This window comes from Poecilia reticulata, chromosome 23 (assembly GCF_904066995.2).
Source record: "Poecilia reticulata chromosome 23, P_reticulata-male-v2, whole genome shotgun sequence".
In the NCBI taxonomy this organism is placed as follows: Eukaryota; Metazoa; Chordata; class Actinopteri; order Cyprinodontiformes; family Poeciliidae; genus Poecilia; species Poecilia reticulata.
The window spans coordinates 8,587,897-8,605,752 of record NC_088852.1 but is presented as its reverse complement, the minus strand read 5'-3'; the positions used below and the strand labels follow the sequence as shown (position 1 = coordinate 8,605,752).

Genomic DNA, 17,856 nt, shown 5'->3' with positions numbered 1-17,856 from the left:
TTAATCAGAGATTCCTCTGCTGTATCTTTCCAAACACATTAAATAACCCAAAGGTCAAGTTGTGGCCACTGCCTGTTTGGCTGAAACCTCTGCAGAGCATTCAGCGGAATGGTAAATGTGTGCAGAAAAGGTTAAGCACTCAACAGCATTGCACAGGCACCCATGAATATTATTAGACTGATGCGGAGGTGTATTTCTGACAATCAGCAGCTCACGTTTGACCTTCTGAGGAACGCAGACGAAAACAGTCCTTCTGGTCTTTGGAGAACTAAACGAAATATTCACTTGATCTGGGAGATTCAAAGTCGGTTCTAAAACAACCATGTGAAATGAGAATAAACTAATGTAACAAGATCAGTATTTATAACATTGACTAAAAAAATGCTTCTTAAAAATAGAAAAAACTGCAATATAGTGGAGGAAAAAAGTAGACTTTAAACGGTCTCCTAAAAATATCTCAACAATCACAGCAGTGAAAATGACAAAAAAAAAAACTTAGAATACAACTGATGCATTTAAAACTTACCTTAAAATACATCAATTAAACCACTCAACTTTTTACATTTTGACACATTAGAACCAGAATTTCTCTTAATGGGTTTTTACGATATGGTCCAACCATATCTGTCATGAAACTGAAAGAAAATTATGTAAAAAAATCAGTAGAAGAAAGTAAAGTCCAACTTTGTTTAATTTAACTGTACTTTTTCTTTTTTTTACAAACAGCTTTTTCTTATAGATAAAATTCTAAAAAGTTTTATGAGCATTTGTAATTTGTAATTAAGTTCTCCTCGACCAACACAATCCACCATATTAGGAAAAAGTTTACACATGTGCAGCTTATTTGAAAGGTTCAGACTGTTTAAACAAGTTAACTGCCTCCACTATTTAGCATTTGGAGATTTCTGCTCCTCTGCAAAACCTGTTTATTTTCTTCAGAAAAATGGCTCCTGTTCTACAATCCTGGTTAGGCACTAACCACAGCTGTAGGTACACATATCAATATACCTGAACAGGTAAAAACTTGGCCTGCTAACTTGCATTTCAAAGTCATGCCTCCAGCAGCTAAATATGCTTCATTTAGCTGCCAGAACACATGAAAACACAGCTGTGCTAAACTGTATGCTGGTAACGATTGCAGCTATTTGCTTGAAGAGTATTTCAGGAGCTGGAACTGAAAACTGTGAGGTCAGGATGTAAAGGATCGGTGTTGACAGACAGTAAAATGATACAAAGCCGTATTGGAAAGTTAACACCATGTAGTCAATAGTACTTAAAGCCCAATTACACTGTGGTACAAATTATGTTTGAGGGAGTGATATTGTGAATCTGCCAGACAGGATTTTCTCACTTGCAACATATTCAGCCATCATCACAATTTACTGCAAGGTGGTGCTGTTAAAGGAAATGCTTGAATGCTTGCTGGGAGTGTTTTCCTGCTGAATAAACAGACATATTCAATTGCTGCTAATAAAACACCAGAAGAAGTGCCTATATTTTTGTACAAACTCAAGCATTCGCTCTTTAAGCTGAAAAGTGCATGAAGATTCAGCTTTCCCGTGAATCAGTAGCATTTCGTTGCACACAGTTACCAATAACTTGTTTACATTTCTGTGAAATGGAGTTGAATAACTTCTAGCCCAGATATTCTAGTCCAAGAAAATTGGACTATATTCTACACTTCCTTTGTGTATTTTAGTGTCACATCAGAGAAAATAGGTATGATATGCCCCACTAGGCTATTTTTGGATTAATATCAGTGATTTGTGGTGCTGTTTAATGTCAATATTGTTGGTCTGGAGCTAAGCTGCTGCTGCTTCCTGGTACTTTGCCAGGAAGCAAAGTCTTCTTGAAACACACTTTCAAAATGTCTTTCTTAATTAGCATAATTTATTATGACCTCTACATATTCTAATGTACCCAAACTGATCCATGATTATGTGAGAAATATGCCCTACAGCATCATATCAGACATGTTCCTATAGCATGACAGAAGCACCACAATGCTTTATAGAGTATAGGAGCTTGAATACAACATTTCCAGTGCGATCCAATAATCTTACTTCACCAGTCCACAAAATGTTATGTCTCTTCTCTTTAGGTCAGTTAATGTCTCATTGGCAAACTGAATCCTCTTGAGTTACATGTTTTTTCCCCCTCCAACAATGGGGTTTTCTGGAGACGTATTAATAAGCCAATCCTTTAGATGTTTCCCTTCTTCAAGCAACCGAACACTGTTCACAATGACCCGACCCATTTAACTCCAATTTGTTGCCTTTGTACTCAAACGAGGACCAAATATTTCTTTAAAATCGAGCAACCTCACTGCCATTATTCTGAGCACCCCCTCCCCTTCAATTACTGATTCAGGTACACAGAGTGGGCAGCATGTGCATCATTAGAGCACAAATATTCTTGATTAAAAATTGATGACATGGTGAAAACTTGTCAAGAGTTTCTCTTTCAGAAGAAGCAACGCATGTGTTCGTTTCCATCCACTCACCGTGACGCTAAACTGGGACACCGATATGTTGTTCGGGTGGACACTTAGACGCACACACTGCTTGATGTCTGAAGCAAAGCGCCGGGGTTCTGATGAGCGCTCACATTTCTCCTTTCTGGCACACCTGAAAGGAAAGGGGGGGAAAAAAAACAGGAGGGGTTGTTATTCTGGGATGAAAAATGGACACGCATCCAAATGCACATAGTAACCTGATCGAGGCTTAGTCTACCTGTTGCCATCTGGTGAAAAAAAAGAGGAATGTCCCCAACCCTCTCAGACAGGGTCTATTGGAAACATTTATCATATTTCCTCTCTGGAAACGTACCAACTACTGTGGGTGGGAGCAGTTGTATTTAAAACAAAGGTTGCTCTATATGTGCAAGTAGAGCCAGCCCATTGGGAAAGAGGTTTCCCGTGCTTTTGTGCAGCAACCTTAATAACTGGCATTCATGGGCAATGCCAAATGCAGGTGGAAAGGTGGATGCTAATGGGGGTAAGTGGGATAGATTACCCCAGTTCTTAATACCAAACCAGGTGGCCCGATCCAGTTTGTTACAGTGGTTTGAGGAAAAGGAGGGACAGAAGCTTTGTGCTTAAGGTGGAATTTACCGACTCTTGTTCTTAATTACAATCCCTTGTTAGACTGAAAGGGCATTCCCCATTTAGACTGGAAGAAAACTGCCATTCATTCTAACCACAAACTTACTGTTGCTAGTTTTTACATAGAGAACGCAGTTTCGTTTTTGCTATATGTATGCATTACAAGAAAATGTCAAGCTACAATTTTGTACACACCCATTCCTTTTTGTAAATTTGTTTTTGTTTAATCCTATTCTGATTTAGTAAAAAAAAACCTCACTGTGTAATTAAGAACCTGGAAAATCTAGGGAGGTCTAAAAACTGATTGGCTGTAAGAGGTCACAATCAATGTAGTTGAAATCTGCCACAAGGAAACTTTCAGACTTTAAGGAGGGAGGATTTTGACCTGACAAAGAGTATTGTAAAGAAGTTAAACAGCCTAACACGACACAAAGACAACAAAAAAAAGCAGTTAGAGAGTGAGAGAGCTTGAGCAGGAGGAAGAGGAAAGAATGCAGGGAAGTGAAAGAGAGCAAAAAAAGAAAAGTTTAGATTTAAAGGAATACAGCCATTGTTGGCCGTCTGTGAAGCTTTTCCTGCTAAGCCGGTTTCAGTAGGGGTTTAATCGCTTCAGGTTTCTTTGTGCTCCTATCACTGGTGTCTGTGCCTTTCCTTTGTACTGATTTAATAGGAACACATCATTTGAACAGCCTCAGGCAAACAAGCCAAATATAAAAATCCACAAATACAAACATTCGACAGTCACGAAAGAAGCAGATTCGTTTCTTTAATATCATTGTGTGTTGTTGTTTACGCAGAGCTGCATTGTAATTTTGCAATATAATTCTGAATGATAACGAGTGTTTTGATAAAAAAAAAGTACATTTCAAAAATAGTCACATTGCAAAACTGTGTACATGCACACGTAAAACATGATTTTGTGTGAACTCGTAAAGTTTCTCAGGAAGTTAGCCATATGACCCAACAAGTCTTAATCACAAGTACGATTTTACAATTTATCTTTCTAACTGCAACGCAGTTTTGCACATTATGCAATGTAACAGTATGAATAAAATATGCAGTTACTTAAAAAAAAAAACATTTAAACAAACAGCTTCATTACTTTGGCATCCCTCCACATCTGTGCTTATTTTGTTTTATTTTTTGAAAAGCTTTTCTCCATCACTAGCTGCTTCTAAGTTCAAGTTTTCTTTTTACTTCCATGCTGTTTGGTTTTTAACATCAAACAGAAAAAAAGAGAATTTAAATGCTGATGCCTTTCCAGTTTTAGTTTTGCATATGAGAAACTAAATCCAACCCGAGAGAAATATCAGATGGTATTCTGATTTACAATACATGTGCTCAGGACTGATAAATGAGCTACGGAGTTTGCAGAAGGATCAGGCACGTGCAGACGGGGGGTGCTTGTGCACCTGCCCTTTTTGCTCCTTGCCCCAAAGTGCCCTTTTGGTCAATCTTTATTTTTATTTTATTTCTGACACATAACATGTACTAAAAGCTCAACGTAGCGACTGTTCCAGATTACTGAACAGATTTTGGTGAATAAAAAAAAAAAACGTTCTTGGTGAATAAAGTGGAGTAGACTTGCTACTTGTCAGATGATGGACAACGTTGAAGTATCGTTTCTGCTTCAGCTCGGAGTCGCGGTTTAAGCAGAGAGGTAATGAAATACAACAGACTCTGACAGGCCTCTGCGACTGCCTTTCTCTGAAGAATTACTGAGCGGGAGGAGACAGCCAGGTGAGGAGAAACTGTTCTTATCTACCGATTCAGTATTTTTATTATACAGACATTAGGCTGTTGTTGGTGTGCTATTAGCTAGCTGATAACTAACGACTTTGCTAGCAAAGCTAGAAAACTAAAAAGCTTCTCCCCTGTATCTTTAATGATATCCAGTCATTCTTTAGTATTGCTTATGCAATAAGGGCACATCGCCCGTCCAAAACCGATCAAAGCCATAATGGATATATGTCCAATCTTCTAACTTCCTTTGCTGTATAATGTACATTTCATTTATTCTGGCGTTAGGTAAATGCATCTTGAAGGAGAATAACACTTAAATAAAAGTCCGACAAGGATATTCATTTAGAATTAAAAATAACTCACCCTGAATTACCATGATAGATATAATGAATGTAATAAAAGTGACATTAATGAAGGGGAAAAAACTCAACCCAGACTTTAAGTTTAGGGTCTGGTTCGCAGAGTATGAAGTTAAATTTGTTTTCCTAATTATTCAATGTGGGAAAAAACTAACCTCAGTTAAGTAAAATAAAATTGTAATCAAAACTTTTGGAATTGTAATGATTTCTTTAAAAAAAAACAAATCGTTTTGTTTAAAAAACATTTTAAAATTAAATAACAAATTTTTGTCTTGTGAACTTAAAGTTATTTGCCAAACATAAACTTTTATTTGCACACATCAGAAATCTTTTGTTGCGATTTTAGGCCCTGCTCAAGACGTCATATGAGAATCACAAGCAAAACTTTGACATCAACAAAAACTTTGAATATTAAGAAAAGATTTCTGACATGCAAAATAAGTTTGTTTTGCAAAAAAAATGCACTTCATGAGACGAATGTGATTTAAATGTTTAAAAAAGTTTTTTAAGCAAAACTCAGTAGGCCTTTCTCATGGTGACATGCATTAACAATTCAATTTTTGCTTTTGTTTTTTTCTTTTTTCTACAGTTCCACGTTAAAGTTTGATGCAGCTCTGCTTTCCTGAATGGACCATCTTCATCTCCACTGCAGCAAACAGGCAGCTCTTTGTTTTATAGATTACAGTCACTAAAAGGTTGCATTGTGCCCTTGTTTATATTTTTAATAGTGTAATTCTGTAAAGACAAAATATGTATCGTGGTCCAGCTCTGATTTACATATCTTGCTAAATTGTGGGTTTGAATATTGCAATACTTTCCTATAACAAAATAGACCTGCAGAAAGAAATTACTAATAAAATATCTTACATATGCATAGTGTTATGCTCTATATGGAGATGTTCGTTAGCTTTGATTGTATATCTCACATTTTTGTAATTTATCATTGTTTATTAAACTCTGAAAGCTGAGTGGCTTTGTTAATATTCTGTCCTAAAATGCAGTTAGATGTGCCCCTTTAGTGGTCTCTGCACAGACTCTTTCTAGATCCGCCCCTGAGGCTTTTATACGGGGTCAAACGATAAGTTACACCAGAAATAAGACGAATAGAAACTTCATGGAAATGGTAAAACTTGAAGAACAAATTACATTTATCTCAAGCTCAGTCTCTTTAAAGGATTCTAAAGAAAATCAGCAAAAACTGCTAATATTAAGGGCAAAATATAACAAACTATCTACTACCAAAGCTTCATCAGAGATATTCAAGCTGAAACAATCCTACTACGATCAAGGAGAAAAGGCAGGAAAGCTTCTCGCCTGGCGAATTAAAGCTCTGCAGAATGAAAATACTTCTGATCCTCTAAATATTAATGATCTCTTTAAATATTATTACTCAAAATTATATACATCTAAAGGACACATATCACAAGTATCACTTGATTCATTTTTTTAACTCTATAAATATCCCCACACTTAGTGAAACAGTTAAATCAGAGCTGAATATCCCGATATCTATAGATGAACTTTCAAGTGCAGTAGATACATTTAAATCAGGGAAAACACCCGGTCCGGATGGGATCCCTTTGGACCTTTATAAAATATTTAAGAACAGACTACTACAGCCCCTCTATAATATGCGTGCAGAAAGTTATACCCTTAAAGAATTACCTCCTTCTCTACTAAATGCAATCATAACAGTACTACCTAAACCTGGAAAACCTCCCACCAGATGCGAATCTTTTCGACCAATCTCTCTTATAAATTCTAGCATAATATCTAAAGTACTAGCACTTGGGCTTGAGAAATGTTTACCATCTCTTTCTGAACCTGATCAGAACGGATTCATAAAGGGGCGGCAAGCCCACCATGGTGTCCGTCGTGTGCTGAATATAATCCATGCTAAATATGAACAACCTGATACAGTTTTACTTTCACTTGATGCAGAAAAAGCATTCGACAGAGTGGAACATAATTATCTATACAATGTTTTATCTCAATTTGGCTTGGGTAGTTATTTCATAACCTGGATTAAAATAATTTAAAATAAACCCACAGCCTCAGTTATAACGAATAATATTATATCTGATTAATTTAATCTAGCTAGGGGAACACGTCAAGGGTGTCCCCTCTAACCCCTCCTCTTTATTCTGGCAATTGAACCATTGGCTTTTGCCATAAGGAACAATCAAAACATACAGGGTGTCAGAATAAAAAGTATTGAATCTAAAATTGGACTATTTGCAGATGACATTATTTTAATGTTGTTTAATCTGAAGTCCTCAATCCCTCAACTACTTAAAACCATCAATGAGTTTGGTCATTCATCCATTTTCTAACACCCTTTGTCCCTTAGTGGGGTCAGGAGGGTTGCTGGTGCCCATCTCCAGCTAACGTTTAGGGCAAGAGGCGGGGTCACCCTGGACAGGTCGCCAGTCTGTCGCAGGGCAACATAGAGACACACAACCATGTACACACACACATAGGGGCAATTTGGAGAGGCCAATTAACCTGACAGTCATTTTTTTGGACTGTGGGAGAAACCGGAGTACCCGGAGAAAACCCACGCATGCACAGGGAGAACATGCAGAAAGACCAGGGCCGTGAATCGAACCCACAACCTTCTTGCTGCAGGGCAACAGCTCTACCAACTGTGCCACAGTACAGCCCCGAATCTAAATCCGGCATCCTATTTTTAAATCAATCCACCTCAAATTTAACACAGGGACGACGACTAAATCTTGCTCAAGTTATTGAGTTAAGAAATTGAGCAGCAATTATCATCATCTAAAAGGTGTGGGTTATACTTGGCCCTATCTTCGCAAGTTGGGCATGCGGCATATTTTGATTTATTTGGAGCTCGAACGCCGTAAATATCTTCTTCCTTCGCCCTTTTGGCCAGGACAGAAGTTAGCGTTTCGTAGTCCGGTCGCTTTCTAGGGCAAACGTCCTCAGCCGAGGACGTTTGTGGAAGATTGTCCAAATCTTCCCCTATGACTGCCCTCTCCAGGGACCGGTCTTCCAACGCCGCTTCTGTCAGTGCAGAGGTTGAGGATTCAGATCCAACAACCTCTGCTCTGCAAACTTCCCCAGCCGGGGAAGTTTGCTTGGCAATCGGGGAAGGGTTGAAGAGATAAGCATCAAACTCGTCATAGTCGATGGACTCATCCCTGTGGCTACTAATGTCAAATGTCACCCCTGGAAGAATCTTATTAAAGATTTTCCTCACTCCGGTGGTAATCAAATATCCAGCACCAAAAGTTAATGGAAAGAACACGGTTGCTACAACCTGTGCCATTCTAAAATCGCTAAAACACACAGAGCTATAAGTCAAAGAGATGCTTGGATATGACCTCCTGTTTTGAGATTCAAGCATTCATAACCTCAGATGTTCTTTGATCTATGTCATAGATGATGAGGTCATAGACAATGAGCTCACTGTAGTTCTGGGGGAATGTCTTGCTTCTGATGGTTGCTATGGAAACGGTCAAATCAGTTCTGCATGACTCAAACTATTAACCCTTTGCAACTGCATCACTGAATCATTCGAGGCGCCATGACGAACTTCAGAAGGGTATATTTCAGGAGGCTTTGGATTAAAACAGGGATTTTAATCTTTAAATATTAAGTTTGGATTGACAATGGTATATTAAAAACATTAATTTAAGAAGGATTTTTCATCATTTAAAATTTTGAATCATACTTGACTTAAAAATATCCTAAAGTAAAATTAAATGTAACTTACAAACATTTGCTGCTGCTCTTTTTAAAGAAATTTTGCCTGCTTGGACAAGAGCTACAAAGAAATACTTTTGGTTTAATAATTTTACATGTTAGCATAAAAAAAAGAATAAAGAATGATCCCTAAGAAATGGCCGCTCCATAGTTGATGGGTTGTAAACGACATTTGTTCTGTACGGTGCGGAAATGTAAACTATAGACCAGGGGTGTCAAACTCAATTTCACCGAGGTTCACTTCAGCATATTAATTAATTAATTTTTAATATATTATTTGTGATTCATATAATAAACTCAGAACTCGGGTGACAACCATATTCATAGTTAGCTAGATTCCTTTAAAAAAAAGTTTAGTTTAAAAGACTTTTTTAAATTAACTCATTTTTACCAAACAAACGTTTATTTGCACACATCAGAAATCTTTTGTTGTGTTGTGAAAACTCGGTATTCTTTTCTCATGGTGACATGCATTAACAATTCAATATTTGCTTTTGTTTTTTTTCTTTTTTCTACAGTTCCACGTTAAAGTTTGATGCAGCTCTGCTTTCCTGAATGGACCATCTTCATCTCCACTGCAAGTGTAGCAAACAGGCAGATCTTTTTTATAGATTACAGTCACTAAAAGGTTGCATTGTGCCCTTTTATATTTTTAATAGTGTAATTCTGTAAAGACTAAATATGTCAGGTGGTCTAGCTCTGATTTACATATCTTGCTAAATTGCGGGTTTGAATATTGCAATACTTTCCTATAACAAAATAGACCTGCAGAAAAATTACTAAGAAAATATTTTGCATATGTATATTTGTATGCTCTATATGTTCGTTAGCTTTGATTGTACATGTCACATTTTTGTAATTTATCATTGTTTATTAAACTCTGAAAGCTGAGTGGCTTTGTTAATATTCTGTCCTAGGATGCAGTAAGATGTGCCCTTTTTTTGTTGCTGAGCACTTGCCCCTTTAGTGGTCTCTGCACGGCCCTGAGAAGGATATACAAGTCGGGTTTATGACATCATCTGCTAGAGTCTACAGACCATAAATCAACAGGAACAGATTTTGCAGAAAAACCACCAAACAAAGTTAAAGGAGATAATGTTTTGGGATTAAACTCCATTTGAGTGAAAACAACACCAGCCAAGGTTTTAATTTTAGTCATCTTCTTAGAATTATATATTTCTTTCACTAAGACAAAAAGACATAATGAAGCAATCAGAAGGGAAGAAAACCAGGGAAAGTTAATCATCACATTGTCTCTTTCCCTTAAAACTGTTGTTTTCATTGTGCAAACATACAGTAAGAACTACATTTTTCACTTTTGCTCACAGCAATCTAGTCTTAAAGTACAATAGATAAAAAACTAACATCCCTAATTCACCTAATTGTGTTTTCACTTATTGTCACAAAAAATTTTAATGAACATGTAAATTGTCTTACTTTGTCCGTGCCAACACTCATGTGCTTGTATGGCGTGAATAGTGCATGCAGCCTTGTGTCCTATTCAATACATTAACTATAAAACCTGGCTTTAGCCTGGTAGGGGGCAAGTGAAACCTAGCTAATCACCCGGGCTTGTACTACACAGAGAAAAACCCTAAATAGTATCTACCAAAAAAAAAATAAACAATGAAAATAAGATGTATTGCCTCATTTTAAGGAAATTACTGTACCGGCATAATGTGATGACCAGGGTTTAATCAAGAATGTTCCCAAGTATCTTGTACAAAGTTAAGCAAACACAGTAGCTATACATACAGTTAAAATTTGATGGGAATAGCACACATAATTTAATAGATTTAGGAGGTGGCTATTACCAAGGCAAAACACTGGATGACAATTTTCAATTACTATCTACAAAGACGGTGCAAAAAAAGGCTTCATTTATAACAATTTGCAACACAGCGCTCTGTAAACACTGTTGAATAAACTGTTTAGCAAACCAAATCAAAGCAATTTAGATTGCAAATAATAGCCATAAAAAACACTGATACTGGGCATCATTTTGTCCACCATCTCTTCATTTGGTTCCTAACCGGCGCCGTTATGTGGAGCTGTTTGGCTGGGTATGACGCATTGTGAGGAGGCAAGCTGAATTGATTAGATCAACTCTGAATAAAAACTAATCAGCCTTTGATAAGGTGACACAATTAGAGAAACTGAAAAAAAAGGGGCAAGGGAAAATATGTATATTTATCGATAGTGGTGTTTTGATGCACAACAAAACTCCTCCAGTATTCCTCAAAAACTCATTGAGCATCCATGAGGCAGAGTTTGCACGTCTCAGGAGGGGTGGAGGAAAAGATTATACTAAAGAGAGAGCAGCAGTATCTGGCCATGCGAGGCTCCAGGTGTAATGCATACCTAATGAAAGGCTTGGAGAAGGTCAAACAGGCTGTGAAATGAAAGCTATTAAATTCCCACAAAGCTGTGGTCCAGCCGTCCTCAGCTCCATCAAATACCTGTGTCAGGAAAATGTGCCCAAATGCATGAAATCATACACACATCCATAAACCTATACAGTGCATGTTGGAAGCAGGTTTGTGTGGAAGTAAAAGATTATTTTTCTAAACAATTCTGGTCAAATATAGGAAAAAGAAAAACTGGAAATATTTTAGATTATAAATGGGTTTTGGATCTTTACAGTATTTGGGATAAATCAATGCACAATAAATAGGTACCCTGTAGCTCAGCTGAAACCCAATTATCATACTACCCATGCATCATCACACACTGCACAGAATCCTAGATATACTCATAGCCTGTGGCGTAATAGGTTACTTTTGAAGGAGTTGTGTCATATACATTTAATCTTCCAACACACTGCATGGCTGCATTTTCTCCTGCATGTGTGACCAAATGCACATGAATGTGTGAAGCCTATATAAAAGTACACTTTCTCCTGTTATTAAACACAAAATGTTATGCAAAATTCTAAAAACTAAACTAAACTAAGCCATTTTTGAGACAATATGTGTATGTTATGTTTATATCTGAAAAACGAGCCGTTTCAAAAACCTCCCAATTATGAAGTCACCGAAGCTGAGCTGCACTCGCTTCGTTATTAGCAGAGGAGCACATTTGGTCAGCTAGTTTTTTCTGTTGTAAACACTGTAAAATGGCCACTGTTGTTCGCTCTAATTAGCATGTGTCCATGCAAATTCTACCCGTCACAATGAAGAAAACTGCATGGCTTTGTTTTATTTTTAAACAGTGATTCTATAATCACAATAGAAAAGGTTTATGGAAATTAAATCAAATGTATGCCTGCTTTAGAGTTAAAAATTAGAGTTAAGTTCTGAGGCACTCCAGGCTGGGATATGAATGGTGGAATGTTTCAAACCACTGGTGGGTCTGTTTGCAATGTCCTATCCACATTGCCAAAGGAAACTGTAGTTTACGCAAGTGGCTTCTCTCTTTTGAAACTCTTAGAGTATCGACTGTATGGCTTTACCAAACAACCTCGACTGAAGGACAGTTCTGTCCTTGCTACTTGTTGTAATTCAACTTGAAATATCCCATTCAGAAGCTGCTTCTTTCATCCTCAATGGTTGTGCTGTAAGCTTTGCTCCTTCTGTCTAACTCAAGGCCAAAACAGACAGAATTGACCAGGTGAAAACTAGTTTTTTTCATGAAATGTAATGAACTGTGTTTTGTGTAGCCCATAGATGTGTCCCAACTAGTTCAGAGAAGCTCATAGGCCCGTTAAGTGTGGTTGTCCACACAGCATCCTGAAATTTGCATGTAGGAAACGGTGGAAGAGTCATTATCCAGCCCACTGGCCATGACCGTGTTACTCCAGTTTTGTGGACACACGCCAAGGCTCGCAAATCAACCAACTCATGACATAAAACTTGTTTCTCGTAGCATCACACCAAAGGGCGCGGAAATTACAGAGTGGCAGCTCCTAGGTGTAGAAATCTCCAATCCCGCTGATGAAAGAACCCCAGCTGAGCAAAAAATTATACAGTTAAAGTTGTGTTTTTTTTAGGTTAGTAATTTGTTATGAAACTCTATTTCAATGTGCTAGTTTATAGGCTTAGGCTAATTTATTTTGAAAAGCCCACATTACCACAAATATTCTTAAGGGAGTTCACAGCACAAAAAAACAAACAAAAAAAAACATTTCATGTAATCTCAGTAACAATGTTATCTGACAAGGCCACTTAAAGATCAATTAAGATTAGCATTGGATTATATATTTCGGTGAATATTATGTGTCCATAGAAGATGCATGCAAAATGGCCTTGCCCAATATTCGGAATCATTTTTCAATCATTGACAAGTTGAGCGATAGATGTGTAAGCAGTTTACCTCTTTATCTTTATCTTTAGCTCCAGCCAGATGATTTCTAATCTTCCTTTCTATTGTGGTATGAATTTTTATAACCCTTTTAGCCTGACATTCAGTGGCCTTATCGTTTGGAATACATAACCGTATATATCTTCACTTCCTCTGACTGTCACCACATCTCTCCTTCATCGTCCCCGTCTCATGTCAGTCCAGTTCATGCTCTACTGGGCAAAAGCAAGGCAACTAAACCCACTCTGAGAGTGAGTGAGTGTGTGTATGTCCATTTTCCAGCGCTCGTGCATTTTTGTGTGTGCTAGAGTGACAATAGGTGACAGTGAGAAATGGCCCTGACTTCAAAGTGGACGTGCAGCTATTTTGTGTGTGCCTTTAGGGTGTGTGTGCTGCTGGTTGGTGGACTGGCATTGTGTATGTGGGAGAATGATTCAGTGTGTGTTCTCACACAACGATGGTGGCAGTTCAGAGAGGATGCACAGCACTCGGTTCCATCCTGATGCCCCCGTCACTTCTTGGCCTTGTTCCCTTCTCTCAACCTTTCTAAGGACCCACCAGGAGACGCAAGGTGAGGGTAGGGGGAGAAACCAGTCTCTCATACACAAGGGGCATCTACTCTCCCCTGGGCACAGATATCAACTCAGTGCCGTGGGATCATAGAATCTCAACATCAAAGCAACAAGTTTGAGAAAGTTGAACTTTTTATGTGGCCAAGTCATTGACAAGAAGATTTAGGAATAATTTCTGTGCTTTCAAAGTATTTTGACAAGATGTTGTCAAAGTTACATGCAACACATGGGAGGGGAACAGTAACACACTGTTAATTGTATAATGAGATTGTTTGCCATATGATCTTGCTCCACAACATTTAGTCAAAACGAGGCGTTATCCAGTTACTTTTGGCATGAGACTGTGTTTAATAAAGCCAGTGAATGATTTACAATTTCCACTCTGCAACACCTATAATAAGTTTTTTAGGTTCAATAGTTACTTTATGATTTTTTTTTAAATAAGCTTAGATTATATCTCAATCTATATTTCAAAACAGGTTACTTACACTGATCAAACCTAAACTGGGTTCTTCTGGATTTAAAAGAGATTGCTAAAGCATTTATACTATTTGGGAAAATAGATATGTTGGATACTTTTTGACATTAAGTTTACCAAAGATGTTACCAAAGATGGTGTTATTAAATAACAAATATATTAGAACAGCAAGAAATTAGACAATCATGAGATCACAGAATCAGTTAGAATCAATCAGCATTTCTTGCTCTAAGGGTTCCCACAAAATGTTCATTCAAAGTTTAATACTTTATCATACCATGTTTTCGATATTTTTGTCATCTATTCTTACCACATTATGACCATTTGAGTACATAACATTGACCTGGTTGGGTTTTTTATTATTTGTTTTATTTCCACAAATCATAATAACAACTGGCTCCACAGTTGAGTAGTTTATAGTACCGTTGCCTTAAAGCAGGTCCAGGATTTGAATCTCTGCCTTTGGTCTTTCTGCATGAAGTTTGGAGGCTCTGTTCTTCCCATATATATGCACTGGACCTTTTTTCATCTCTATGTCTAACACTTGCAGAAACTGGTGTGTAATTTCATAAAACTTAACATGCCTGCTCAAGTTCTTGATTAGGACCATTTAAGTGATTATTTAGGGTCATAAAATCAAACTAACACGTGCCTTTTTCATGTAAATAAACTTAAAAATTAGGCTGGTGTTAGATGTGAATCTTCCCATTTTATTTTTTTTTGGGTGAACATCATCTAACCCTGGCAGTAGAGTATGCAAGTGCACTTAAAGCTGTCTCCGGGGGAGCCAAGTGGTCACCTTAACCAGATCCAAGAAGCTGGTAGCAGTTAATTATGGCATTTCAGTTTAATTAGCATTAGTTTGGCATGCCACAATAATGAGCACAGTGAAGAAATGGATAGCTATGATCACAGTGACGGCTATTGGTGAAGCAGAATTAATGAAAGCAATAGAGGATTCGAGGAGAGATCGAGCAATGAGTCTGCCAATTAGCCTTTTCTTCTAAAAGGTTATTTGACAGAACCTTAGATGTCTCTGAAACACAAATGTTTGAGCAGAAAAATCCCCTCCAGACTTACAAAAATGTATCAAGTTTTTCAGGTGTCTTCTTGTGACTTGCTAAATCTTTCACATTTCTTAACAGGCACGGACATGACTGATGAGTATTTATAAAGGGTTAATTGTGTGATTATAAAACCAACAAGGATGCAAAGTTTACAGCATTCTTACCCTTATCTTTTTATTTTATCTAAAATAATATCACATAGGTTTGAACTTAAATTAAAATCCACAGACTTTCAGGGATGCAATAAACATTGAGGGCAACTGATTTGTACCTACTGAACTACTGATTGCATTAATGCACCCTGTCAAAAGAGAAAATGTATTTGTCCAAGTCTGGAGGCAGAGGTGACTACCATCTCTTCTCCTCTTGATGTAGGATCGATACTTATGAGTGTTTGAAGTCGACAGAAGCCAAGTATGAAGCAGTGAGAACGCATAAGGAGAAAATGATTTCTGAATCCAAAACTCACTGCCAATCGCAAAAAAAGAAACAATTTCAAATGATGACTTCCAACAATAAAAGATTAAACAAATTAATGTGTAATTAACTTGAATTGATATTTATTGGACACTAAAGCCTGATGGTTAGATTTAGCTGATGACATAGGAACTCAAGTAATGGAGAAATAAAAAGGCAAGGAAAGCTATCGCAGCCAACTGGAGATCAAGATATGCAATCCAATTATTAATGTAAAGATATTGTAAAATTAGCGTCGCACACTGATAAGGCTGGGTATAATTTGCGATATTCTCAATATGCATGACAACTGTGATGACAATCATTTTGACAAAAATACCCCTCCAAATATGGTCTCCAATCTGTCTAGCAGTCATGCACTACAGGCATCTTGACATGCTAGTTAACGACTTACAAATTGACAGCTGACAGAGCAACATTAGGGGAGGTAACATATCCACAACATGGCTGGAGGATCTCTGGTATATTGGTTCTCAGTAGGAGAGCCGCTGCCTTACTTGGAGCGAATAAAGTGTGGATGGAAGTCGGAGGAAAAACTAACACGCCATATCGCCCTTGCGATGTAAACAAAAACAGTGAGACATGAATCCCCAGAGCTTTGTTGGGTTGGGATGTGGAAATTACAAAAAAAAGGAGGGAAAAAAAAAGTTTTTCCAAGAAGCACAAATGAACAGCAATTTACACTAGTCGGGTTAACGACGTATACGAGGATCTGCAACTCCAGTCCTCCAGGGCTGATGTCCTGCTAATTACGGAGACGTCCCTGCTCTGAAACACCTGAATCAAAAGGCTTAATTACCTCCTCAGCCTATTTTGCAAAGCCCTGGTCATTAAACATTCTTTTGATTCACTCGTGTTGTCCCCGCAACGTATCCACAGGTTGCAGGGCACTGGCCTTCGAGGACTTTATTATATTGGAGTCACAAACTCAATTTCTTGCAGTTGAATATCCAGTTTTAAACAAAGTAAATATTTAATGTAAAAGCAGGTACCAAACGTCCCTTAGATGGGTATGGATTGATGTTAGGTTGGTACCAAATGACCTGCAATGGATGGTTTATCCTCCAATCACATTTGAAATGGCAAAGGGCAAAATGGCCAGCACCCTTCTGACATTACAAATTAAATAACATGAAATTGTTTTCTTAATGTAAAAGCAAACAATAAATCTTTTTATACTCCTAGTCTTCTACATGAGCCCTTTTACCCTCCGCTGACTGACAGAACGTGACTTCCAATGTGAGTGGGAAAAGGTGAAAAGCAAGGCAATGTTGAAAACCCTAGTGATGTGGGTCACAACCTTCCTTTCACATGCTTAGCTAGACAGGCATTAGCATAAACATGCACATCTCAGCATAAGCAGACCAGGACAGTTAAGTTGACAGGTGAACCTCCAGTTTTTACAAAGATGGAGTAAGGTCTTACTGGAAGACTGGAAATCTGGTACAAATTTCACTGAGGGCTAAAACACACAAATGATTTACAGTTGGTGGGACAGAAACAATCACGCGTCTTTACAAAAACCCACAAACTTGTTCAGAGTCAAACATGTGTGACATTGACGACATTTTTAAAACAAATGATTGGTGTTTGTCAAGGACAATATGAGTGCTATCAAAGAAGCAGGCACACACTCCTGCTGATTTTCTCTCCGGTAATATTGATTGCCTTCTTGCTCTTGCCCCGGTGTTCTCACTAACAGCTCCTCTCACCGATCTATAGAGTAAATAAAGGCAATACTGATGGAGGAAGAGGAAAGAGAGTGTGTGTGGATAAGAGAGGAAGATAGTAAAACGGAGAGAGAGAGAGGGAGCATGCAATTCTGTTTTTTTTTCCCTCAGAGCCGTGAGGTGATTTCAAGGTTGATTGGAACAACAAACTATCTGGAGGAACACTTTTAAAGTGGAACGGCTTGCCGTCCTTCCCCACAACCATTTTCCCTCCAGCACAAAGTGTGCGTGTGGGTGGCAGACAGAGATTTCTTTTGTGTTTTGCTCTTTCTTTCTATATATTCTGAAAGATTCATTGT

At 37.8% G+C, this 17,856-nt stretch overlaps 1 protein-coding gene across 2 annotated transcripts in view; it reads right to left on the bottom strand.

Annotated features, from left to right (window-relative positions):
• plxna4 (plexin A4) overlaps nucleotides 1-17,856 on the bottom strand; it is a 236,777-nt gene that overhangs the window by 64,609 nt on the left and 154,312 nt on the right. For both annotated transcript variants that reach the window (XM_008400677.3, XM_008400675.3), the window contains exon 6: nucleotides 2,504-2,627. In XM_008400677.3, the coding sequence (XP_008398899.2) occupies nucleotides 2,504-2,627 (124 nt within the window). The remainder of the gene's footprint in view (nucleotides 1-2,503; nucleotides 2,628-17,856) is intronic.